Source organism: Myotis daubentonii, chromosome 11 (assembly GCF_963259705.1).
Source record: "Myotis daubentonii chromosome 11, mMyoDau2.1, whole genome shotgun sequence".
In the NCBI taxonomy this organism is placed as follows: domain Eukaryota; kingdom Metazoa; phylum Chordata; class Mammalia; order Chiroptera; family Vespertilionidae; genus Myotis; species Myotis daubentonii.
This window is the reverse complement of record NC_081850.1, coordinates 51,445,772-51,473,558: the sequence shown is the minus strand read 5'-3', so window position 1 is coordinate 51,473,558 and position 27,787 is coordinate 51,445,772. Positions and strand designations below refer to the sequence as shown.

General features: G+C 43.9%; 1 protein-coding gene across 11 annotated transcripts in view; it reads right to left on the bottom strand.

The window, feature by feature from the left end:
- NFX1 (nuclear transcription factor, X-box binding 1) overlaps positions 1-27,787 on the bottom strand; it is a 77,433-nt gene that overhangs the window by 8,367 nt on the left and 41,279 nt on the right. For 4 of the 11 annotated variants that reach the window (XM_059657146.1, XM_059657143.1, XM_059657144.1 and 1 more), the window contains 10 exons: positions 25,817-25,896; positions 23,464-23,694; positions 22,648-22,721; positions 21,507-21,608; positions 20,651-20,692; positions 17,423-17,521; positions 16,716-16,782; positions 14,936-15,081; positions 14,211-14,312; positions 8,473-12,720 (listed from right to left, as the gene is read on the bottom strand). In XM_059657146.1, the coding sequence (XP_059513129.1) occupies positions 12,648-12,720; positions 14,211-14,312; positions 14,936-15,081; positions 16,716-16,782; positions 17,423-17,521; positions 20,651-20,692; positions 21,507-21,608; positions 22,648-22,721; positions 23,464-23,694; positions 25,817-25,896 (1,016 nt within the window). In that variant the 3' untranslated portion in view covers positions 8,473-12,647. Of the gene's footprint in view, positions 1-424; positions 12,721-14,210; positions 14,313-14,935; positions 15,082-16,638; positions 16,783-17,422; positions 17,522-20,646; positions 20,693-21,506; positions 21,609-22,647; positions 22,722-23,463; positions 23,695-25,816; positions 25,897-27,787 lie in introns of those variants that run through there. The other 7 variants (XM_059657147.1, XM_059657149.1, XM_059657141.1 and 4 more) reach the window with 6 other exon arrangements.

Below are 27,787 nucleotides of genomic sequence, written 5' to 3'. Positions count from 1 at the left end.
TTGTAATGTTATTATTACCTACATTTGCATTGCTGTGGATATTCAATGGAATAAAACATATAATGCTGAGAATAGTGCTTGGCACATAGTAAGTGCTCAATAAACAATTATGTCTTTTGTATAGTCTGGAGTTCAAAAAAGAGTTGAAGAATGAGATTGAAAAAGTTGTGGGTGTGTGGATATAGCTGGGGCCATGGGAGAGTGAAAGGGTCAGTGAGCACGATCTTAGGAGCACAGCCAGGAGGAGGCTGTGAGGTGTTCAGTGGGCACCTCAGGAGATTTGGCTGAAAGGGGGCACAGAGTGGATGGTCAGGGGGCATTGGAAACAATCCAAATGTCCACCTACATGGGAATAGATACATACATTGCAGTACAGTCACATACAACAGGTTTGATACATAAATAAAAACTAAGGCACAATAGCTACCTGCAACAAGGAAATATTTTGGAGGCATAAAAAGCAATGCAGTAGACTGTATACAGTATGACACCAGTTAGACTGTTGACAAACATGCAAAAGTAACATATTCTTTGAGCAAACACATGATAAAACTACTTTAAAAAAGCGGGGGGGGGGGATGGTTCTTCCAGGGATATAGGATTATAGAAATGGGAGATGAGATGGGGAGGAGCACAGGGGTGGTGCAAGCTATTAATAATTTTCTAGTTTTGGAGTTGGGAAAAATTTATGGGTTAGATGATTGTGCTTCTTAATATATCGCTGACATACATACCTACATGGGTTTCATATATTTTAAAAGATGAAAAACGGCTATAGCATGAGAATAGGTGGTGGGAAGATTATAGGGGACCCAGGAAGAAAGGAGAGAGGTATGTCTGACATCTCAGAGTGGAGAGCTTAACCAGGGAACAGGCCTGGGGGTCACAGGGAAGGCCCACAGCTGGAAGTCCCAGCCAGCTGCTTCCCCCTGTGACCCTGGATAAGCCTCTCTTCTCCTCTCTGAACCTCAGTGGCTCTGTGAACACGAGGAGAGTGGCCTTTCTAATTCCCGGTGGTTCAGAGCAGCATAACCATAAGGCCTCAGTCACAGGTAGGAGAGGCATATATGGGTCCCAGGGTTCTGGTTGCTACCCTCCTTTGTCCCTCACTGACTACTTCAGCCTTCTGGCATCTTTATGTCCCTGGGAGATGGTCTCAGAGCCAAGGCAGCCAGTGGGTCCCTCCAGAACCCCTGCCTACTGTCCACTGCTCTGCCACAGACCTGCTCTAGGCCTGTTGCCATAATATCCTGCAGGTTCTGATCCCAATGTCAAGCTAGATGAGCCCGACCCATCACAGGCACTTCAGTAGAGCACAGACCCCTTTCATTCCCTTGGCAGATGTTGGCTGAAAGCCTACAGCATGCCGGACACCATTGCAGTGCTGAGGATACAGGCACAAAGAAGATTCACAAAAGTCCTTGTTCTCATTAGAGCTGATATTCTGTGCAAAACGTGTTAGAAGGAAAAGCAGGAAAGGGGGATAGGAAGTGTGTGGGTGTAAAGACAGGCCTCACTGAGGTGACTCTGAGTAAAACCGGAAGGGGGTGAGGAAGTGAGCCATATGGACACACAGGAAGAGCACGCCAGGCTGAGGAAAGAGCCAGTGCTAAGGTTCTGAGGTGGGAACGTGGAGGGGCCGCTGCTGGCACGGGGGGGTGAAAGAAGATGAGGTCAAAGAAGAGGGATAGGATAAACTGAGGCCAGGCTTAGAGGAGAGGTGAGACCAAGGCTTAGGGTAGAGGGCGAGGGAGGTCCCTGGAGGAGAGAGGCAGGTTTCACTGCAGGGAGGAAGTAAGGAAGGACAGGATAGGAAAGAGAGCAGGATGAGGGGAGGGCAGGGCGGGGCAGGTATCAAGGTGCCTGTAGTTTCTTATCTGGGTTCTCCTCTCTCTCATGAGCGCGCGCGCGAGCGCGCACACACACACACACACACACACACAGACTCTCATGGAATCCCTCCTGTAACCACTCCCTGGCTGGACCCAGGAAACATACCTGTGCAGCTCTGGGAGCCAGGCTAGGACATGAGCCGTGGGAGTCCTGGCTCCACTCCCAGGCCCAGTATGGGCTGGATGTGTGACACGGGGAGGACCCCCTCCCTTCCCTGGGCCTTCGTTTCCCTATCTGTACAAGAGGCCTCAATCTGTTGGTGTCTGGGGAGCCCCCCAGCTCTAACTTTTTCCAGAACTTGGAAGCCTCATGTTGTACTAGTTCCCTACCCACCCCATGCCCTATCCAGCTGAGGCTGTAGAGGGGGACAAGGGTGGGGCAGAAAGAACTACTAGCTCTAGGCCAGGCCTCTCCAGGGCTTTGCAGATAAAGGTTTGGTGCTCAGCCTAGTGGTCCTGGCTTTGGGAAGAGCCCTTACTCCCTTGTCCAGCTTGTTCTCCCATTCCCACTCAGGGCCTCTAGGGGAGAGGCACCCACAGGTAGCACCCTGGTCTGGCTGGTCTGTCTCCTCCCTCGGGTGGGGTTTTGCAACCCTGGAAGGGGTGGGAGTAGCCATCTCAGCCAGGCAGGCGTGCAAAAACTCTCAGGAGGAGGAGGCTATGACCACTCAGAGTCCAAATCTGACCTCGGCTCCTTACCCACCTCTATGCTGACTCTGGAGTGGGAACAGCCAAGAGCCCAGACCTCCTGTGCACCACTGAGACGATCCTACGGCACCTAAGAGCACAGAAAAAGGCCAGTACACCTGGATCAAAATACTAGCTCTGCTTCTCACTAGCTGTATGATCTTAGGTAAGACAGGACAATTACAGTTCCCACCCCATAGGGCTGCTGGGATGACAAAATGAGCTATGCCTGGCATGCAGGGAGTGTGTTTGTTGTCACTCTACACCTTCTCATGGATCTCATGCCATCATGCCCATCTTATATCCAAGGAAACTGAGGCCTGGGGAGATTGGCTCAGTAAGGGGTAGAGAGTAGGGATTTTAGTCCTTATTGATATGATCTTGGCTAGTTGTTTTTTAAAAAAATCCTCACCTGAGGACATTTTCATTAATTTTTATAGAGAGAGGGAGAGAAAAATCAATGTGAGAAACACTGATCATGCACCCTGACCAGGGCTGGGGATTGAACCCACAACCTTTCAGTGTGTATGGGATGACACTCCTGCCAACTGAGCCACACTGGCCACGGCAAGCTTGGCTAGTTTTTGTTTGTTTTTTAAATATATTGGAATGTAGTCTGTAAACATGCATATTACATACAGGTACAGTTAAAATAACAAAACACTGAAAACAACAAGAACCACACAAATGCATAACCCCCCCCCCCCAAATACTCAAGTGCCCCTCATCAAACTTTGGCAGGTTATTGAACCTCTTGGACTTCAGTTTCCTCATCTGTAAAGTGGGGATAATGAGGCTCAGAGGAGTAAGGTGCTTCAGGTTTCAGTTTTGTAATCCATGGTGATGGAGCAAGGTTGAAGGCCGAGTTTTTTTTTATTTTTATTTTTTATTGATTTCAGAGAGGAAGGGAGAGGGAGAGAAAGAAACATCAATGATGAGAGAGAATCATTGATTGGCTGCCTCCTGCATGACCCCCTACTGGGGATCGAGCCACAACCCAGGACCCTTCAGTCCCTAGGCTGATGCTATATCCACTGAGCCAAACTGACTAGGGCAAGGCCAAGTAGAGTTTTCCAGACTTCATGGTCTCCCCTTGTGTCTGTGCTCAGGAGCCAAGGGCAGGGGGACCTGGGTGAGTGGGGGCAGTAGGCTCAGGGACTGAGAGAGAAGACACACAGCTTAGGGCCAGGCATACTCAGGCACAAAGATGAGGCCAATAAATCTACAGTTGCACCTTTGAGTCCTTCAGGGACTCAACCACATACCTGCTGACCGATAAGGATTCCTCACATGGGGGTCACTACAGCTCCCTACAACAGCCCGGCTAGGGCCAGCAAGAATGTGTTCTTGCCTTCCCCACACCCCATACCCAACACCCCACATTCCCTTACCTGTGTCCTGGCTTCTGGCCCCAAGTGAAGAGACATTAGAGAATATGAACTAGGGGAGGTCCATTACTAGGGTTAGGAAAACTGGATAGGGGGTGGACATACCAGGAAACAGTCTGAAGGTTGGACATGCTAGATTGCAGGTGCCTGTGGGACATCCAGGGAAGAGATGGGCCTGAGCTAGACAGAGAGATTTGAAGCCCAGGCTGGCATTTGGAAGCTTGCAGATGGTGGATCGGGGAGGGATGAAGAAGCCCTGGGGAGCACCTATGTTTGTGAGAGGAGGCGGCCAAAGGGAAGGAGGCGTCCAAGCTCTATGATGCCCCCTGGGTCTGGAGCCTGACTACTCTGGGGCCTTCAATGAATTGTGTCCTGGGCCCTCAGGAGGTTCAGATGAGTCAGGGCAAGAGACGCCCACACTCTCCTAGGAAACTTGGAAGAAAATCCGAGAGCCCCTCACCCGACAGACTCCACTTAGTTTCAGTCTCAGCTCTGGTTCTGGGAATCTGACTCGTGCCGTCTGTAGCTTGCTGCCCTGTAGATTATAAGGTGCCCAGGGCACAGTTCTCAGAACCCTTCTCTTTCACAACCACCCCCGCACCCCAGCCCCACATGATCTCACCAACCTTTAAATACCATTCTATGCCAACAGCTGCCAAAAGTAGATTTCCACCCCAATTCTGTATCCAGGCATTATCTGTGGCCTCCCATGTACAACCACCTACTGGACAGATATTCTTCTCCCAAGCCTGCTCTTCCCACAGTTTCCTGTTTCAGTAAATGGCAAATTCATCTTTCCATTACTCAGGTCAAAAACTTTGAAGTTACCCTGACCGGTTTGGCTCAGTGGATGGAGCGTCGGCCTGCGGACTGAAGGGTCCCAGGTTTGATTCCAGTCAAGGGCATGCACCTTGGTTGCGGGCACATCCCCAGTAGGGGGCGTGCAGGAGGCAGCTGATCGATGTTTCTCTCTCATCGATGTTTCTCTCTATCCCTTTCCCTTCCTCTCTGTAAAAAAATAAATAAAATATATTTTGAAAAAACCAAACTCTGAAGTTATACCTTCCTCTCTCATATACCACTTTGCAGCTACCAGCAAATCCTATAGGTGTTACCACTTCTCACCACCCCAGGTTTGAGCCACTGTCACCTCTTACTTATATTATAGCAGTGGTTTTCTGACTGGTCTCCCAGGCTCTTCCCTTGCTCTAACTCAGCTCTACAGCACCTGGAATGATCCTTTCAAAAAATGAGCTATAGCTTATCATTTACTCCTCTGCCCTGTCTTCCAGTAGCCTTAAGGGGCCCTGTTACTCTCTCCCTTATTCATTCCCTTACAGCCTGTAAGGAGGCAGGTATAACTTCAGATTTTTTAAAAAATTTTTTTATTGATTTTTTACAGAGTAACTTCAGAGTTTTTGACCTGAGAAAAAAGGAAACATTGATGGGAGGGAAACATCAATCAGCTGCCTCCTGCATGCGCCCTACTGGGGATCAAGCCCACAACCTGGGCATGTGCCACAACCAATAATCAAACCAGTGACCTCAACCATTGAGCCACACCAGCTGGCTCTTTTTTTTTTTTTTAAATACTTGTTCTCTCTGCAAGAAAGAGGACCCAAATAAATAAAATCAGAAATGAAAGAGGTGAAATAACAACTGACACCACAGAAATGCAAATGATTGTAAGAAAATACTACACAACTATATGCCAACAAACTGGACAACCTGAGTAACATGGACAAATTTCTGGAAACATAAAAATCTCCCAAAACTCAGGAAGAATCAGAAAACCTAACAGGCCCATAACTACTAATGAAATTGAAACAGTAATTTAAAAAAACTCTCAGCAAACAGAAGTCCTGGACCGGATGGCTTCACAGGAGAGTTTTACCAAATACTCAAAGAACTAATACCTACTTGTATTGCCCTCAAACTATTCCAAAAATTTCAAAAGAAGGGAAGACTTCCAAGCTCTTTTCACAAGACCAGCATTAACCTAATTCCAAAACCAGATAAAGACACTACAAAGAAAGAAAATTACAGGTCATTCCCTGATGAACATAGATGCTAAAATCCTCAATAAAATATTAGCAAATCAGATCCAGCAATACATTAAAAATATCATATTCTATGAGCAAGTGGGATTTATTCTGGGGATGCAAGGCAGTACAATATTAATAAATCAATAAATGTGACACATCACGTAAACAGACTGGAAGACAAAAATCACATGATCATATCAATTGAGGCAGAAAAAGCATTTGACAAAATCCAACCCCCATTTCTGATAAAAACTCTCAGCAAAGAGGTAATAGAGGGAACATACCTGAACATAATAAAGGCCATATATGACAACCCTATAGCTAATATCATATGGGCAAAAACTAAAAGCGTTTCCCTTAAGAACAGGAACAAGACAGGGATGTCTGCTTTCACCACTCTTATTCAACATAATACTGGAAGTCCTACCCACACTGATCAAACAAGGAGAAAAAATAAAAGGTATACAAATTGGAAAGGAGGAAGTAAAACTATCATTTGTAGATGACATAATATTGTATATAGAAAACTCTAAAGACTCCATCAAAAAACTCGTAGATTTAATAAATGAATTCAACAAAGTAGCAGGATAGAAAATTAACATCCAGAAATCGATGACATTTTTATACACTAAGAATGAACTTTCAGAAAGAGAAACTAAAAAATCAATCCCATTTACCAGTGCAACAACAAAAATAAGATATCTTAATCAAGGAAGTAAAAGACCTACTCAGAAAACTATAGGACACTGAAATAAGAAACAGAGGAAGATACGAACAAGTGGAAGCATTATATCAAACTATACTACAAAGCCACTGTAATAAAAAAACAGCCTGGTACTGGCACAAGAACAGGCATATAAATCAGAGACCCAAGTAATCGACCCATATCATTATTGTCAATTAGTATTTGACAAAGGAGGCAAGAGCATACAATGGAGTAGAAAGTCTTTTCAAATAAATGGTGTTGGTAAAATCGGACAGGTACATGCTAAGTAATAAAACTAGACCACTAACTTACCCAGATAGAAGAATAACCTCAAAATGGGTAAAATACTTAAATGTAAGGATATGTGTGTGTATGTGACTGAAACCATAAACATCCTAGAAGAAAATATAGACAATAAAATCACTTACATTTCACTTAGCAGAATTTTTGCTGATATATCTCATGGGGCAAGAGAAATAAAGTAAAAAAATAAACAAATGGGAATACATCAAACCAAAAAGCTGCTACACAGCAAAAGAAGCCACCATCAAAATGAAAAGGGAACCTACTGTGTGGGAGAACATACTTGCCAATGATACATCTGATAAGGGGCTAATTTCCAAAATATATAAAGAACTCATATAACTCAACAAAAGGAAGACAATCCAATTTTAAAATGGGCAAAGGACCTAAACAGATAATCTCCAGAGGACATACAGATGGCCAAGAGACATGAAAAAATGCTCAATATCGCTAATTATCAGAGAGATGCAAATTAAAACTACAATGAGATATCACCTCACACCTGCCAGAATGGCTACCATCAATAAATCAACAAACAGTAAGTGCTGGTGAGGATGTGCAGAAAAGGACCACAGTACACTGCTGGTGGGAATGCAGACCAGTACAGTCACTGTGGAAACAGTATGCAGGTTTCCTCAAAATATTAAAAATGGAACTGCCATTTGACCCAGAGATCCCACTTCTGGGAATATATCCCAAGAAACCAGAAACACCAATCAGCAAGAACATATGCACCCCTATGTTCATAGCAGCATTATTTACAATAGCTAGATCTGGAAACAGCCAAGTGCCCATCAGTAGATGAATGTATAAAAAAGCTGTGGTACATTTACACAATGGAATACTACATGGATGTAAAAAGAAGGATCTCTTACCCTTTGCAACAGTATGGATAGACTTGGAGAATATTATGCTAAGCAAAATAAGCCACTCAGAGAAAGACAAATATCACATGATCTCACTTATATGTAGAATCTAATGAACAAAATAAACTGATGAACAAAATAGGTCCAGAGACATGGATGCACGGAACAGACTGATAGATCTCAGCGGGAAGGTGGTGGGGGTGCGGAGATTAACCAAAGAATTTATATGCATGTATGCATAGCGAATGGACACAGACAATAGTGCTGTGAAGGCCTGGAGTAGGGTGGGAGTTAGCAAAAAAAAAAGGGGGGGGGGGAATGAGGGACATCTGTAATACTCTCAAGAATAAAAAACAAATTAAAAAATGAAAACGTGATACATTCAAGCTAATAAACTCTTCTAAAAAGTTTTAAAGAGCTTTCATGAGGCAAAGTGTAAAACACTCCCCCACACCATCCCCAGGCTTTGAGGATAAATACTGCCCTCTCGTGGGTATTACAGGAAAACCCCTCTGTTGTGGGCGGGGGAGTTGCTGGTGTTCTCAGCATTTGTACAGTATAAACTTTCTTGTCTTGACCTCATGGGTCATGCAATCCCAGGGCCTCCAGTGTCAGCTGCCACTGCTCTGTGTAGCGGAGAGGACACAGGTTTTGGAGTCAGACCTAGCAGGAATATTAGATCTCCAGTTGTTAACTGAGTGATCTTGGGTTACCCCACTACTCAGAGTATACTAGTGAAATGGTTATAAGAAGAATAGCTACCTCATGGGGCTTTGAGGAGTAAAATATGAACACTATGCTTAGTGCATACTATGAGCTCAGAAGAGATCCTTGGGAAAGTGTGGGTACATAAGGACTTCTGACTTCTTCACCCAGATGTCAGACTTGGGGTGTGTGGAGTAAGGGGGTGTGTGTGTGTCTGAAAGCCTCAGCCCCTATCAGAGCAACTTTGCGACTGCTCTGTTCCTTCCCCCTAACTGAGCTGCCCTTGAGACAGTCCTGGGACAGGCTCCAGAGATGTAACCGTGCTGAGATGCCAAATGACACTGGCAGACTCTCTGACCTCTCAGACCGTCTCCCCACGACCCTCCCAATGGCTCCGGGCAGTGTACAAGGAGGAACTACTACCCACCCGACAGATGGGGAGACCAATGCCCAGACACTGGAAGCAAAATGCCTGGAGTCACACAGAGAGCTGAGGCAGCCAACTGGGCATCCTAGCAGTTCAGCTGGGCTCTCTGCACCCAGGTCTCCCAGGAGGCTGTGCAGCATGAAGCCTGTGGCGAGGGCAGCCGGGGCCACTGGGAATATGCCCAGGCAATCGTTTGGGAAAGATGATGCACCTTATCCTGAAGACTCAGGCCCGTCCTGGCCTAGGGCAGCTCTATGTTGGGAAACCCAAGGCCTGGATATCCAGTCCTGGCTTGGCACACACAAGTGAGATCCCATGGAGCCTTGTTCCTTCGGTCTGGGCCATTGTAGACAGGGGCTGGATGGGCTTAGAGAATGCCCTGGGGGATTGTGAGCTCTGAAAGGCCTCGAGAGATGGTAGGGGGCGTTTGTGCTGGGGTCATGTGGGGAGTTTGGGAGAATTTGCCTGATGAGTGTGGCAGAGGTGGCACAGCAGCAGGTTCTCCTTAGAGAATAGTCTCCAGGCTTTTAGGCATGAAGCACAAAGACCGGCACCATGTGGGAAGGACATGCCAAACCTAAATCTCAGGACCTTTGGTTTGAAACTTTGCACCTCCCTCACAAGACCTAACACCGCCTCCCTCCCCCTGAGGCCTGGCTGGTCCTGTCTAGGACACCATCCAGAGGTGCTTCAAACAGACCTGCAACCTGGAGGGCTGCTTTCATCTCCATTCCCACATACAACCCCCTACTGCACGCCAGGCGGGCACCATTATTTATTGAGGAGTCAGCTCTGCCAGAGGGAATTCCAGAGATAAGAACTTGATTTCTGGAAAGCTCTGGCCCCATAAGCAAACTCCTGCTGGAGAGTGTGAAGCTAGAGGGGGGAGCAGATACACCTGATTCTTGGGGAGTAAGCGTGGAGTCTTGGTCCCCACGGGCTCTATGTATGGGGTGGAGGGATATCTTTTCCTTTGGTCCACATTCATGTGGTCTTGTCCAAAGCCACTGCTCAATGGAGAATGAGAAGCAGCTTCTTTTTGCTGAGGGGGTCTGGGGGTCCCTTTGGCAATGTGGGGGGCTGGTTCTCTGCTGCTCCCCGGCATCCTCTCCTACCTCCTGGATCTCCTGACATCTCTTCCCTCTGCAGCACCAGTTCCCACCACCCTTATCCTCTCACTTGGATCGCTCCCAGAGCTCTCCGCTGGGCCTCTTACCTGTTATCCCTTGGCAAACAAAGTCCATGGCCACATCTGTTGTTTTTGTACAACCCATAAGCTAACGATAGTTTTCACATTTTTAAAAGGTTAGGCAAAAGAACAATATGTTGTGACGTAAAAATGACATGCGATTCTGATTTTATAAAATTGTTATTAGAATGGAGTTCTAATACTTGTGTATTGTCTGTGGCTGCTTTCACACTACAATGGGAGAGTTGTACAATGGTAGCTGCAACAGAAACTCTACAGTTCTAAGCCTCAAATATTTACTATCTGGCCCTTTACAGAAAATGTTTGCTGGCTCCAGCTCTAGATCATGAATCCAGCCGAGCTGTTCTCTTAGACTCCCCCATGGCTCTCAAGTTGACCAGCCTACACTTTCAGCTTCATCACCTGTACTTCCAGTTGTCTGCCCACGCTGGGAGATCCTTTCCTCAAACCCACCACAAGCCATACACCTGGGCTTGCCTCATGCCCTTTACCTTCACTTGGCATACTTTTCCTCCATATGGCAGTCTGCTATCTCTAGAAGCAGTTCGAATGCTTCCTCCTGTTTCTCTTCCCCACCAGAGGTCCTTCCCCCAACATGAAAGCTAACCCAGTCCTACCATCCACAAAAAACTCCTCGTATAACACTTCAGCTTTTAATAAGACTAATGAACGATTTCTGCCAGACCAACCCATTCCACTATATATATTCAGGTATGTGTCCCCTACTGGATTACTAACTAAAGAACAGGCCACATCTGCTGCCCCCAGCCCTAGTACAAGGCGGGTGCTAAGTAGGCACACAAGTATTCACCTGAAGAGGCATGCTCAGCACTCTAACCTTTTACTTGGCTAGTATTATGGAGACTAAAGATGCTGACATATTTTCCAGATATCAAGTATAATTTTTATAAACGTTCAGCACCTATGATAGGTTAGGTACCTCTACCTATGTTATCTCATTTAATCACCACCACGCTGGTGAGGTAGTTTGATACCTCCATTCCACCAAGTGGCAAGTTGTTATATGACAGCTGGAATCTGCAATCAGGTTTCCTGCCTCCTGCTGATTCTGAGATGCTCTCAATGTACAGTTCACCCACTAAACCCACTGAGTAAAAGATGTAACAGTTTGCGTGTGGGCTTCCTGTTGGGTATAGGGCCACTGAACCTGTGCTAAATGGGCCCACATAAGGTGGTTTTACAGATCATCTCTTTCCTCCAATTTTCTGTTCCCACAGCTGTACCTGATGCTTTTCAAGGCAGACTGTCTGGGTTGGACCAAAGGCTAGCCCTGCTCTGTGAAAATTAAGTGCTAGTTTTGTAAAGTCATTTCTCAAATCTCCTGTTGCTCTGGGCTTGTGGCTTGTTTTGGAGCAGAAGGAAGTTGGAAGTTTGGCCTCTGTGCTGAGGGTGCCATGGGGAGGGCCAAACTGGTAATGTAACTGGTAATGCACCTGCCTTAAAGGAGCTTGAAGTACGCCTCCAGGGGCTGCTGGGATAAGCCCTGGACGGTCCACAGACTTTTCTGACTATTCACACAGAAGTTCAGCGCTCAGACATAGGGAGAGCTAATATGGCTGCTGAAGGCCTGGGAGAAAGCAACACAGGCAAGATTAAGCCCACCTGAGACTCTTTCCCAACCAGAGAAGGTGGGGGGCTACGCTGGTCGCACTGAGGCCAGTGTGAACGTGGCAGGAGGAGCTTGCTCTCGCCCATCATGGTGGATCGCTGAAGTGACTGTCACCAGAAACGCTCAGCGATGTGGTATGAGGTGCTCCCTGGAGTCTAAAACATGGAATTCTTTAGAGCCACCCATCTTCTAGATCTCTCTAGATCTAGAACTAATAGTACTGAGAACCATTAAAATAAGCTCAACTAGATATATCTATGACAGTTTTTGGCAAAAGACTGACAGAAGATAGCTGGGTTCAACATAACACATGTGATTCTGGATATAGTGTATCAAATTCAATGTTTGATATTTCAGACTGAGAAGTTTGCTTGTGTCTGTGATCAATCTGGATTAAGAAAGCGAGGTACATCTAATGTCGCAGGCATTTTCAGGAGATGTATGGATAACTGGGATAACTGAGGCTATGGCTAAGTGTCATAAAGGGGGTTTCAGGCTAATATTCTGGTTTGTCCAAATCAAGTCCAATGTCCTAAGCTTCTGAGCAATCACAGTGAAGGTGTGAGGAGCTTCTGAAAATACATGACTGAATCTCTAGTGACCGTGCAGCCAGCATCTGAGGGATCAGAGGACAGGGGATTTCTGACACACTCATGCTTTGAACGTATCAATACAAGACAGTATGAGAGGCTGTAAGTCCACCAGGAAGTTGGGAATAAGCATGATTTATCTGCTGGCAAATGAATCCCCACTTAATCATTCTTTCATCTAAGTGCATCTTGAGCTTCTCAGTCCTGGACATCAAAGTAGTCAATTACCGCCTCCTTTTCTATCTTCTGTAAACTATTGCTCCCAGGATTCCTGAAAAGCAAACAAAGAATAATCCATCTTTTCTTTCTGGGGGAACCCAGATTCAGGTCTTTAGAAAGTTAAGGATTGGGTGATTTATCATTTGTGAAACTCTGATAACAGAGCCCTAGCTGGTTTGGCTCAGTGGACAAAGTGTCAGCCTGTAGACTGAAGAGTCCCAGGTTTGATTCCTGTCAAGAGCACATGCCTGTGTTGCGGGCTTGATCCTGAGTAGGGGGCATGCAGGAGGCAACTGATCAATGATTCTCTCTCATCATGATGTTTCTATCTTTCTTTCCCTCTTCCTTCCTCTCTAAAATCAATAAAAATATATTAAAACAAAAAAGATAGCAGGGTCTGCATGAGCAGAAATTTGGTGATGGGTACATGGGGGTTTATTATATTAATACTATTTTCTCTATTCTAAAAATTTTCAACAACACAGTTTTATATAAAAATTAAGCAAGCAAAGGGGGGGGGGAGGGGGGGGGAATACAGCATGGCATAAACCGGCCAATGACTACACATGGTTATGCCCAGGTGGTACTGGAAGCAGCTGTGGAATAGTATGTAAAATACTCCACCTGTTTCCAAAACCACTGCCCATGTAGACAGCAATCTGCGCTGACTGGAATCTAGGCCACCTACTTCCCAGGGATGATCGGGACTGACACTGGGGGCTACATGGTCCCAGACGCTCCTGCTGGGGCTGTGTCCAATGGGCAACACCCAGCTGCTCTATCTGTCCCAGGGGAACAGCGGTTGCTATGACCCTTATGTTGACCCTGTAAACTGCTCTACCCATGCTCCCAGAGGTTTTGTGTAGGAGGTATTGCCAGGGCTTCTGTGTGGAAGGCCAGAACAGCAGCAGGAGCCCTATGGGTTTCAGAGCAACTTTCAACAGCACTGCTTCATCACAGTAAGGCAGCCAGCCTCCCTCTGCCAGGGAGAGGGGGAGGGACAGTGCTCTCCTTGCTCCTGAGAGAACACCTGGCAGACTTGCTGTTGCTTGCCAATGTGGTTTTCTTTTTTTTTTTTTCCAATGTGGTTTTCTTTTCTCTTTAAATTATGAATGCATGTTTTTGTTGTAAAAATGACTCAAATCGTATGAAAGTAGAGCAAAACATGAAAGACCCCCTCTTTCCTGCCAACTCCCCACACCAATCTCACTTCCATCCAGAGTAACTGGTAAACTGCATGATGTGCCTAAATCATCTGGTGTGACAGGCTGAATCCACTTTCCGGTGTCTCCAGCTACACCATGGAAATTACATCATAACTGATCTTCCTTGAGGGGAAGTGGGCATAACAAATATCAAATGGGAACCCCTCTGGCATGATAAATGTGTCTGACATCCAGTCAAACCTTATATATTTGAACATGGAACCTCAAGGCCAGGCCTGAAGAAGCCACCAATGGCTGGGGCAGCCCAGGATAGCTCAGCCCTGCTAGCTTCTCTGAAGAGCCAGGACCCTTTGGAAAGCAGCTGAACAATCCTTACTTGTCTGACTGTCTGTGATGAGGAATTGGGGGTGGAGGCCGTGTCTGCATTTCCTTTTCAAGTACACTTGTCAACGTGGTAGTTGGACAAACAGACTTCCCTCTGATAAAAGAACACAAAATATTAAGAAGTGAGAATTTTTTGTGGAGACAGGCAGACAGCTAGAAATCCCGTCCATGACGCTATGATGTTGCTGAGCACTCTCTGATATGACTGTCCCCGCTCAGGCATGGTCACCTTCACTTAACCCTCGTCCCTTCCACCACCGGTTACCTGCTTTTTCTCATCTCACACTTAATCCTAGATCCTCCTTGTCCCCTCCTGTGTCACACATTACTGCCCCGGGTTCCTCTAATGGCAAATGCTGAGTCACAGTGCAGCATTCTTTCTGTTTCCATCATGCCAGAAGGGAAAAAGGGACAGATGTGATGGGCAGGCCCCCAACCCAGGCCCTCAGGGTCTGCTCCCTCAGCCTGAGGAATGCTGCTTCCAGTGACCGATGTGGATCTGGGCAGACGTGAAGCTTGTATTCTTTATGTGGGTCTGTTCTGTGGACTGAAGCTTTGGCTCTCTGAATGGACTTTTAGATCACCTCAGAGTGGCTGTCCCAGAAGGAGAACTATTCTTCCAGGAGAGGAAGTAGGAAAGCAAACACTGACAGACTGCTTCCCAGGTCCAGTCTGCTCCCCCAAGCAGTTCCTCCTATGATGGCAAGGCCAACCCACCTGACTGCAATGACGACGACGTTGCGCTTCGGCTCACTGTCATAGCTCACGCTCTCCAGGCCGTACACCTGGGCCAGTTCGTGGATGATCCGGCGATGGTCTCTGTTCATGGGAGGGAAGAAGTGGCTCTTCTTATTGTTCTTTCCCTATATTAAGGGAAAAGAGGATGAGTGATAAAATTACCTTGGAATCCAAATATGCTTACAAAGTTCCTTCCCCTGACACCAGGACAGCCTGGGTCAACAGAGAGGCAGCTGAGTTTTAGAGGCCTACAGTGCACAGCACTTCACTGACTGCCAAACAAGGACAGCAGTTTGGGAGGATGAGGGCTGATGCACTTCATCTACTGTCAGCCACACAGTAGTAGCTGCCCAGGTGAGGGACAAAGGTAAGTGAACTAAGACTTAGACAGTGATTGGCTCCTCCTGAGGAGGCCTATAAGTGTGGAGAGGGTGATAATCCCAAGAAATGACTAAATAAATATGACTTACAAAACAAGAAAATCTCACTTCCTAAAAAAGTACCTTCTGCACTAAAAATCATTTATGTGCAGATATAGACACCCAAGCAGAAAAATACATTTGCTCAGGCCCAGCCAGTGTGGCTCAGTGGTTGAGCATCAACCTATGAACCAGGAGGTCACAGTTAGATTCCCATTCAGGGCACATGCCTGGGTTGCAGGCTTGACCCCACTGGGGCAGCCATGCAGGAGGCAGCCAATCAATGATTCTCTCTCGTCATTGATGTTTTGATCTCTCTCTCTTCCTTCCTCTCTGAAATCAATAAAAACATACTAAAAAGAAAAAAGAGAAATACATTTGCTCAGGTTTCCTAATTAGAAGAGGAACAATTATTCCATTTCCTCCTTTGTGTTAGTATCCTGCTGGGAAGTGAGAACAAAGGGAGGAATGGAAGGGGGCAAGACAGATGGTGGGAAAGAAAACTTCATTAGATATGAAGCTAAAGCATCTCATCCTCACTCTGAGTCCCCACTGAATGAAGAGGAAGCCACTGTGTAGCTGGCTGCTTCTGACTAAAGACTTCTTTTGCTTCAAGCTACCTCCTCAACATCCCTGGCTGCCTCCAGGAGAGAGGCCTCACTCTCTCTTTTTTAAAAAAAATTTTTTAATTGATTTCAGAGGAAGGGAGATGAAGAGATAGAAACATCGATGAGAGAGAATCACTGGCTGCCTCCTGCATGCCCCACACTGGGGATCAAGCCCGCAACCCAGGCATGTGCCCTGACTGGGAATCAAACGGTGACCTCCTGGTTCATAGGTTGACAAACACTGAGCCATGCCGGCTGGGTGAGGCCTCACACGCTTGAGACTCCTAAAAAAGTCTATGCCGTTACTCTTCAGCTCTAGTCAGCCATCTTTTTACTTTTACCCAAGGACTTTTCTGCTTTTGGAGTAATAAAGAACTAGCATGTCCTATTATACAACAGCCCTTCAGAGACCTGAGGGCCCAGCACGTCTCCCTAAGTATCTCACATAGTCTTTCAACTACCACTATTGAAAGCCCTCGTCCAGGTTTCTTCACCCACCCTTAGGCAATGAACTAGGATGTTTATTTACATGTAATTTTACTGCAGATATCTTTCCTAAACCAGGACAGGGGTTCTGTGGATATTATGGCTGGGCTTTTGGGAAAGGCAAGAATCCTTAAAAGGAAGTTGTGACTTTTCTACAACTACTCTCTACCAAGAGTGTTTCTGGGACTTGATTTTTTTATCAAGCTGGCCTCAGAGATATGTCCAATGGTATGTTTTGACTTCAACCTTATCCACGGCTTCCACAAGGGCTTTCATTTCCTTCTCAACGTCACTGACAAACTTTAGGTCCTTCCTGAAATGAGAAATCACGACAGTTAACTTCATCTGTTTCTGCTCTTTGAAAATCCCTCCTGCCCTCCCTTTCTGCCTATAAAGTGGGGACAGAGGGTAAGTGAACTAAATGAACTATATATAATGGACAATGTGAGCAAAAAACCTGCAGAGGTCAGGGGAATTGTCAGATAACAGAATGTTGATTATGACTGAACTAAGAAAGAGAAAACAAATATGAGAAAGAAGAAGATGGAAGAAGAAATAGCCATCAGAGGGCTAGGAGATAAGTGGACATTAAGAGCTGTTACTGCCCAAGTGAGGCCCCATGTGACTGAGACCTGGGTGGACAGAGTTGGCATTTGGCCAGTGTTTAGGCTAGTCCAGCCCTGAGGAGGCCCAAACACCTGCCATAGGGGACACACGGACAGACACACACGGACACACACGGACACACACACACACACACACACCAAGTTCAATTCTTCAAGGGATAGTTCTGAAACCAAGAGAAGGATTTTTATTAAACATCATATAATATCCTGTAATAGATATATAAACTTTAACTCACTCAATCACAGAGGAGTACATATTAGTTCTATCTTAAAAGACCAAACATTCTTATAAGCCACAATCAAGAAAGTCGGTAACAAGTTACATACCTGGCATCTTCTTTCAAACTGTCACTAAATTTTGATGCTGAAGAACGTACATTGAAAGGATCAGAATCATCACTGATATGAAATGCCTCTGCTAACTGTCTAAAAATAAGAGAAGAATATGTAAATAAAAGGAAAGGAGGGGGAAGCTATCTTATAGTAACACAAAGTGCTCACCATGTCCCAAGTTCTTTATACATTAACTAGAGGCCCAGTGCATGCATGAAATGTGTGCACTGGTAGGGTCCTTAGCAGCTGCCGGCCGCCCTCCCTTCCCCCTGACGGCCCCGCCCCGTGGGCGAACTCCCAGAAGACCTCCTGGGAATTCGACCAGGACAATTTGCATACTACACTTTTATTATATAGGATGGTCTCATTTTGGTAAGCCCGATTATTAAGGAAAGAATAATAACTTGGGACAAAATATAGTATTGTCGTCATAGAAGAAAATAAACAAGACAGATCTATGTGGGTCCAAGCAAGCCACAGGATAACACTGGGGACTTAGATTTTTTGGTGAAAAGAAGGCTGGGGGTTTGAGAGTACTAGAAATGGTCAATGAGGGATGAGGTTTCACCTAAACATTAAGTAGACCTATAAATATTAAAATTAACATCACATTATAGAAGTCTGGAAAATAATCCCTGTTAACAACATAAGCACTGCATTTTTGTACATTTCCTTTCAGATTTCCCTCCCAATAAATACAATACAATCAGTGCATATAAAACTTTGCCTCTTTTTCTCCCCTATCATTATGTGATTAGCTTTTCTCATATTACTGTTTAGTTTTCACACATACTGTTTTAATAATGCATAATCTTCTAACTATGTATATCCCGCAATTTACTTAAACCTCATCCCTCATTAAATAAAATAAAGGTAGCACTACAGAGCACTGAAAAAAGAATGTCTTGTTAAATGATACTGGTCAAATGAATATTCATATGCAAAACACTAAATCATGACCACCCCTCCTCATATACCATGACCATAAAATCAGTCTAGGTCAACTATAGTTCTAAATGTTAAAGGTAAAATAATACAGCTTCTAGACAGTAACAAAGAATGTCATCATGACCAGAGACAGACAAATATTTCTTAAATAGGACATAAAAAGCCCTACTCACTAAGGAAAAGACTGATAAACTGGACTACCTTAACATTAGAAACTTCTGTTTGCCCTAACCGGTTTGGCTCAGTGGATAGAGCGTGGGCCTGCGGACTGAAGGGTCCCAGGTTTGATTCTGGTCAAGGGCATGTACCTTGATTGCGGGCACATCCCCAGTAGGGGGTGTGCAGAAGGCAGCTGATGGATGTTTTTCTCTCATCGATGTTTCTAATGCTCTATCCCTCTCCCTTCCTCTTTGTAAAAAATCAATAAAATATATTTTTTAAAAAAGAGAAACTTCTGTTTATCAAGATACCATGAAGAGAGTGAAAAGGCAGGAAGTATGAAAAAATACAATATATAAAACCAACAAAGGTCTCATATCCAAAATATATAAAGAACTCCTACTAAACAATATGAAAAAAGCCAGACAACACAACTTAAAACTATGTAAAAAAAGACTTGAGCAGGCACTTCATAAAAGACAACATCCAAATGACTAATAAACATAGGAAAAGGTGCTCAATCTCACTGGTCATCAGGTAAATATAAGTTAAAAGCTCATTAACATCAGGCTATACATCCATGAGAATGGATTAAAATAAAAATACTGACAATTCTAGGTGCTAACAAAAATGTAGAGCAGCCCTGGCCAGTTTTCCTCAGTGGTTAGAGCGTTGGCCCTCGAACCAAGGGTCAAGGGCACGTACCTTGGTTGCAGGTTAGATTCCATGTCCCAGCTGGGCACATGTGGGAGGCAACCAGTTGATATGTCTCTCTCACATCAATGTCTCCCTCTCTCCCCCTCATCCCTCCCTTCCACTCTCTCTCTAAAGATCAATGAAAAAAATATTCTCAGGTGAGAATTAAAAAAAAAAAAAAAAAAAAAGAGCAATAAGAACTATGACCCTGCTGGTGAGAGTGTAATTGGTACAACCATTTTGGACACTGTTTGGCAGAATCAAATAAAGATGAACATATGCATACCCCATTAATCCCTAGAGTGCCGGGGAGCGTGATTGCGCTCCTCCTGTCTCTCACCAAAACTGCCAGGAGCGCTTTAACATTATATGTTTTGTTCAAATTTTTTTTCTACTAGTATTTTATAATACAATCAGCAAATAATATATGTCAAAGATGAAAACAAATGTAGTAAAGGTTTCCTTAAGTTTTTGAATATGTAACTTCATTTACTTGTGATTCATAATTTTTTTCCTAAACTGCTGTAAAATCAGCAAAAATGCCTTGGCAATTTTAGCATAGTTCCTAGGATATTGGTTGGCACTCAAAGGGTTAATAAGCAATTCTACTCCTAGGTTTATATTCAATAGAAACAAATACATGTATGCACCAAAACAAGAATGTTTTTTACAGAACATTATTTGTAATAGCCCAATACTGGTAACACAGATATCTATTAATGGTAGAAAAGATTATGATATATTGATACAATAAAATAAGTGGGAATGAAAGTGAACAAAGTACTGCTAGATGCAACAAGAAGAATGAATGTTACAAATGTAATGAAAGAAGCTAAATTAGACAAAACTAATGCAAGCTATATGATTTCATCATTTATATAAATTTCAAAAACAGACAAAACTAACCTAAAGTGTCAGAAGTCAGAATAAGAGGTTATATCTCTGTGGAGTACAGAGAGGATTCTGGCAATTTTCCATTTCTTGACCTGGTGCTGATTATAACACTGTATTCACTTTGTGATGACTCACTGATCTATATACTTCTGATCTTCTACATATATATTATACTTCAACATACAAGTTCACTAAAAAATTTTAAGCCTCAAAAAAAAAAAAAATTTTTTAAGCCTCTTTTCTCCAGTGGAATCAGGAAGTCTGCTAGCCATGGATAAGCATGCTGTGCATGTGATGTTTATACCGTGCCCAAAACCATGCGAGCTCATGTTTCAGAAATATGCTGAAATCATGTTAAGTACTTTATCCTTAGATACTTCAATTCTTGAGGATCAAATTTCTCTTGCTCTCCAATAGCAGGGAAATACGCAGAGCAGGAGCAAGTGAATGTTGAAGGGTTGCTTCCTCCCACTAGTTTCACGGAGCTTAAGGACAATTAGGTGAACAGCAGTTGACATTACTTACTTTTTCCTTTCTAAGGCTGAACACTCCTCATCACATTCCAGCCTTGGGAAGTAAATGAAAAAAAAAAAATAAAGTCAGGGCACAGGTTTCACAGTTTCTAGCTAGTAATAAGATCTTAGTTATTAGTCAACCTGGAAACAGAGCAGACTCTAGGCCAGAGGATGGCTGGATAAGGTCCTTGTCAAGGACAGGTGGGCAGGCCTCTGAGTTATGAAAGTTGAGGAATCCTCAGAAGGGCCTCAGAGTGTCCCCTGCCTGCTCAGTCCCCAAAAATGCTCCCAGTACCCCTCTGACAGCCCCACCTCCACCTCCTGACATAGCTACCACTCTGGTTCTCTGTTCTCCAGTGGGTTGGGCTAAACACATCTGCGCCTCTGCTTCCTCTGGCTACTGGCTGGAGTGAGGCCTGGAAAAGTCTCTTCTAGGCTCAGCTATACACTGAGTAGAATTCATTGGATTGGATTGTGTGTAACTCTTAATATCAAAGGTTTGTTGAATACCTTTGTGTATACAGCTTTTCTGTGAGGTACTGAGAAATGAACTGTTCTGGCCCTTTGGAAATTAAGCCTAATAGGAGAAAGAAGGCATAGCCACACATTTTTAAATTACCTGGCTTGCTCTAGCCAGTTTGGCTCAGTGGATAGTGTGCCGGCTTACAGACCGAAGAGTCCCGGGGTCAAGGGCTCCTCCCCGGCCTGGGCCCTGGCCCAGGCCCTGGTTGGGGCGCGTGCAGGAAGCAACCAATTGATGTGTTTCTCTCAAATCAAGATTTCTCTCTGTCCTTCCCTCTCTCTTCCACTCTCTCTAAAAATCAATGGAAAAATATCCTTGGGTGAAGATTAAAAAAAAAAATTACCTGGCTTGGTGAATTTCCTTCTTAGTAATTAACTTGCTGATCTCCACTGAATCTCCAAGCTGCATGTCTGTTATTTTAGAGGCCATGGAAATAGCAGCTATTCTGAAGTATAAAAAAGAAAGGAAAGAAAAGGCACTGCAGTTTCATAAGAACCTCCTCATACTAGGCCAGTGATGGCGAACCTATGACACGCGTGTCAGAGGTGACACGCGAACTCATTTTTTTGGTTGATTTTTCTTTGTTAAATGGCATTTAAATATATAAAATAAATATCAAAAATGTAAGTCTTTGTTTTACTATGGTTGCAAATATAAAAAAATTTCTATATGTGACACAGCACCAGAGTTAAGTTAGGGTTTTTCAAAATGCTGACACGCCGAGCTCAAAAGGTTCACCATCACTGTACTAGGCACACAGAAGACTTCTTTCAAGGCATATGTATCACTCAACAATTTGTGTGACCTGGAAAGCCCATCTATTATAAACTACTTACATGCTGATGGCATATCTCCTCAATCAGATTCCAAGCAGCTAGCTCCCACAAGAAACTATGAGACAATCCACTCCTCAGTGCTCCCTTGAACATCCAGGGCAATGCCTGGGACTCTGGGGGTATCCCAACACTGCCACTCTCTGTTGTCTGCATACTTCTAAAGTCCTATCTCCATGGCACATCACTGTATCCATGGCACACAACCATCCATTCCTAACACTTCCACTTCTGTACTCAGATCCCTGTGTGAACACATGGGTCCCAAGATTTCTGGAGGCTACAAAGACAGTCAGAAACCCCCAGCCCAGGGGAAGAACACAGGACTTGGTCCTAGCTGTGCCACCACAACTGGTAGGGCATTAAAATAACTTCAGGACATCTTCCTTTCTGATTTCATGGTGTAATAAGACCAAAAGGGAGAGAGAGAGGAAGAAGGAGGAGGAGAAATAAAGAGGCTATTTTATAATTTAAAGTTCAGGAAGGAAAGGTACATAAAGCAGAACCTTTTCTTTGAACCAGAAAAATGAAATTCAAGAAAATTTTCTTAAAAACTTTCCAACTTTTACAAAAGTTGCAAGGATCCGACAATAAACACGTGTATTCCCTTTACTTAGATCCACCAATTGTTACCATTTAGGTAGCACTAACCTTTGATAAGTACTGGATGCTTCAGAGCAAATCATGATCTCTTTTCTTCGTCCACATTCACACTGCAGCTCAATCTGAAAGAAGATTAACATGGAGAGACATTTAGTACATGGCAACCATGTGAAAAGGCAGCTTTCCCTTTTAAAGCCTCTCTCAAATCAAACCATGGCAAAGAGAGAGACAGTGAGTGGCTGCCCTCTGAGATGGAGGAAGTTAGCCTCATTGCAATCTAAGTGGTAGCTGAGATGCCCCTTTCTGGGAACTACTCTTATCCTTAACCCCACTTGAAAGGACAGGCCTAGAATGGAGTTTTTACCACTGAACCAGAGACACACATCTGACCTAGAACCAGTCAAGGCCTAACCAACTACTCCTCATCCCACTGCTTTCACCTCCTCAGGGGGGCCTTGCTTAATCCTTCAGACCATGTTAGTCCCCTTCTCACATACTCTCACAGCTCCCTTTACATGGGTATAATACTCCTTCCTGACACCAATCATAATTAATTGAGTAATTAATTATCTGACCCATCTAATTGAAGGGATCACGTGTCTCCCGTTCACTGGTATAGTCCCAACACCTAGCAAAACATCTTGCATAAAACAGACCCTTATATATTTAAAAGGCCATTTCAAGGTGGGCCGACAGAAATCTATGCAATTTATTCCACCTTTCTCTTGCTAATTTACTTGCAGTTTCTTGCAACCAATGACCTCTGATAAGGATGCATGCCCAGGTGCTGCTACAGGCAGTTCTAGACTCATTAGCAGCCTGAGAACCAGAGTCTATGCTGCACCTGGAGCTGGGAATACACACCTTGGCTTTGCAAGCAGTCACGGGGCAGGGTGAGCTGAGGTGGCAGGGTGCCATGCAGGGGTGGCCACAGTCAGCTCTGGGGGTGGTGCAGGGCTGCTTGCAAGCCTCATCCACAAGACACTCTCCTTTGTGACAGAGTCTCTGACACCTGTGCATCCCACACGGTAGCGCAGCACTGCAGGGTAATCCGCAAGAGATATCAACCAGGTGACACGGGATGTTGCTTCGTAACTAGGAGAGAAGGAAGTAGTCACTTTTTTTTCCATCTCTATGTGGGATTTGGGGTGAGTTTTAACTTTCTATCTAAACATTTCTAAACTTTCAAAAAGAATTATCTTTTCTTTTTTTTTGAAAAAATACATTTTTATTGTTTTCAGAGAGGGTAGGAGAGATAGAAACATCAATGATGAAGAGAAAGCTGCCTTCTGCACACCACACACTGGGGATCAAGCTCACAACCTGGGCATGATTCACAGGTCGATGCTCAACCATTGAACCATGCTGGCTGGACAAGAATATTTTTTTCAAAAAGTAATTTTTATCTGAAAAAAATTAGGCGACTTTTCAAAGTCTGAAAGTTTAGTTAAAAAACAAATATGAACCTTATTTAATAATGCTTGTTAAGATACAAAAGGATATATGGGAACAGCTAGGTATGACTTGGGATATAAACTTCCCAAGGTGGGTAATAAGCATATGAAGCCACATAACCAGGAGTATTTGAAATGCTGTGACCAACTGGGGGATCAGACAATCTTTCCCCTAGGGCGCTAAGTTGACAGACAAATCCTGAGAGCTGGGGCACTGATGGCCCATGACTTCAAGCTGCTGGTGGGGCTGTTTGTGTGTTGTTGTGTTTTTATTGATTTGGGGAGGGAAGGAGGGAGGGAGGGAGGGAGGGAGGGAGGGAGGGAGGGAGGGAGGGAGGGAGAGAGAGAGAGAGAGAGAGAGAGAGGGAGATTGATTTGTTATTCCACTTATTTATGCATTCATTGGTTGATTTTTGTATGTGCCTTGACCAGGGAATCAAACCCACAACCTTAGCATATTGGGATGACACTCTAACCAACTGAGCTACCCGGCCAAGGCAGGACTGTCACATATAATTAAATATTCAACTCTCCTGTATCTCCTAACTCATAGTCTCCACAACTTTAGACAACTCTGTCATTTAAAAAATTAAGTCAATCAGCCATTGTAACTCCCAACTCATTTTTTCTTAGAAATGCCTCCTTCTAGGATTCCTTACTCCAGGAAAAAGATGCAGAAATTGTATTCCTAGGGAACCAAAGGTTACTTTTATATAATCACTCAAATTTTTTCAAGAATTCTCAAAATGAGAAACATACTTTGACTCCAGTGACATATAATTATCACTTTTGAAGAGGTCTCTGAAGTCTAGGGTGTACATGCTTGTATCACTTCGGAATCAGTATTTTGGTAGATTATAGTTCCCGATCATTAAACACTTACCTACTCTACTACCAGGGTGCTGAAGGTAATTTTTGCACATTAAGTGCCCTCTGTTGTCCCCTCCCCTCCCCATAAATTATTACATGTTATAATGGCATATGATAGGGAACTTTTACACTTGGAGTACTTATATTCTCATTACCCTTTAGGATGTTATTTCGTGTGTGTGTGTGTGTGTGTGTGTGTGTGTGTGTGTGTAGTATATAGTTATGCAAAGTATACCTTAATATACTTTTATATACTTTTTTCCTTTTACTTTTATATTTTTTACTGTCAATTCTCAACCAAGGATATTTTTCCATTGAAGGGAGAGGGAAAGACAGAGAGAAACATCGATGTGAGAGAGACACATCGATTGGTTCCTCCTGCACACACCCCAAGCAGGGCTGGGGAACCTGCTACCAAGGTACACGCTCTTGACCGGAATCGAACCCGGGATCCTTCAGTCTGCAGGCTGACACTATCCACTGAGCCAAACCAGCTAGGGCAGTGATGGCGAACCTTTTGAGCTCAGCATGTCAGCATTTTGAAAATCCCTAACTTAACTCTGGTGCTGTGTCACATATAGAAATTTTTTTATATTTGCAACCATAGTAAAACAAAGACTTATATTTTTGATATTTATTTTATATATTTAAATGCCATTTAACAAAGAAAAATCAACCAAAAAAATGAGTTCGCGTGTCAGAGGTGACAGAGGTGTCATAGGTTCGCCATCACTGAGCTAGGGCATACCTTAATTTCTTTTTTTTAAGTGTCAATAGCAAACCTCTGCTTCTTGGGAGTATTAATTCTGAGAAAAAATGAGACTAACAACTCAAAGTAATTCAATAAAAATAAATCTCTGGCTGGAATAATGAACATGACAGAGAAAACTTACCTCATGTTTGCCCATGCACCATTTCTGAGTTAGGAAAGTACAAGGCGGACACTTCTCTTCGCTATGACAAGAATGATATACTATAGAAGAAAGGGAAAATTAGAAATAGTGGTTAAATAAAGCCACATAAATTATTACATGTTATAATGGCATATGATAGGGAACTTTTACACTTGGAGTACTTATACTTAGCACAGCCCCATGGTCTGTCCATTCTACTTATTCTTTTGGCTCTACCTTACACAGGAACTGCTCACTTCTGCTCAGACACCTTTGTTACTCATCCACCAAACATGCTTCCGCTGACCCCTTTCAATTTCCTTGCTGCCTATAAGAGGCAGTTCATCCAAACTCATGTCTTACAACAAAGCCTTCCTTAGTTGACCACACCCTGCCCTGAGCTCTCTGACAACCCCCAATGTCTTAGTTCTTACGTGGATGGCTTACTGCCATGCAATGATTAGTTGTGTGATGTGTACTTAATTACCATCCTCTTCCTCTCAGGGAGAATGTAAGAACCTCAAGGTCATGGGATATTTTTTCTTCCTCTAAATCTCCCTCTGTGTCTCACAGCATGTTGGATATACCACAATTACTCAAAAAAAGTTAAAGGAATGCTGAACAAAAGCAGGCTAAAACAACAAAATTCACAAACGGTTAAGTTCATACTATGGACATTAACCAACAGGCTTTGGACTCCAGCTTTAACATCTGCTAATGAGTGTAAAGGAGGAGTGGGTGAGAACTGGCTTGAGCATTTACTTCATGCTGGTGTAAACACCACAGCAAGGGCTTGCAAACTAAGCTGGGAGGGCCATCCTAAGATCCTCAGGGAAGAAACTTTTCACTTCAAAAAGTACTGGTAGGTGGAGGGATAAATGGTGATGGAAAAAGAAATAACATAAAATAAAACAAAGAATTTACTTAGCCCTAGCTGGCTTGGCTCAGTGGATAGAGCGTCAGCCTGCGGAGCGAAGGGTCCCAGGTTCTATTCTGGCCAAGGGCACATGCCTGGGTTACGGGCTCGATCCCCAGTAGGGGGCGTGCAGGAGGCAACCGATCAATGATTCTCTCTCATCATTGATGTTTCTCTCTCTCTCTCCTTGTCCCTTCCTTTCTGAAATCAATAAAGAAATATATTTTTTTAAGAGAATGTACTTAATTCTGTTTTACTCTATTAACTTAAAAATTGAGAGCTAGTTGTCTAATTGTCAGTATGAATCAGATGGCCAAAGTTACTGTAAGCATCAAATCTGGTGACCTGAGTAATTTCAGGTTTGCCCCTGGGTCTTGGTTAAATGAAATGATGGACCCCATATGGTCCTAGAGCAGTGGTTCTCAACCTTCTGGCCCTTTAAATACAGTTCCTCATGTTGTGACCCAACCATAAAATTATTTTCGTTGCTACTTCATAACTGTAATGTTGTTACTGTTATGAATTGTAATGTTAATATCTGATATGCAGGATGGTCTTAGGCGACCTCTGTGAAAGGGTTGTTCGACCGCCAAAGGGGTCGCAATCCATAGGTTAAGAACTGCTGTCCTAGAGGAAAGCTAGTGACAAGACTAAATAGATATGAAAACATGGGTGATGATAAGTAGCTTTTGGCCTGGCGTCTGTAGCAGACCACAGAGAGAAACTGGAAACAGTTTAAATGTCCAGCAACATAAGTTATGGTCCATCTATGCAACAGAACACTCCACTGCCATTGAAAAATCTATTTGTAAAAAATATTCATTGATAAGGAGAAAGGCTAAAATTACAATAAGAAGGGAAAATGCTAGTTAAAATGAGTAAGTTCAACCCTAGTCAGTTAGAATATCAGCCTGTGGACCGAGAGTTTTGGGTTTGATTCCCGGTCAAGGGTACAGCATGTACCTCAGTTGCAGGCTCGATCCCTAGCCCTGGTTGGGGCATGTGGAAGCGATCTCTCTCTCTTTCTCTCTCTCTCTTCCCCCCACCTCCCACCC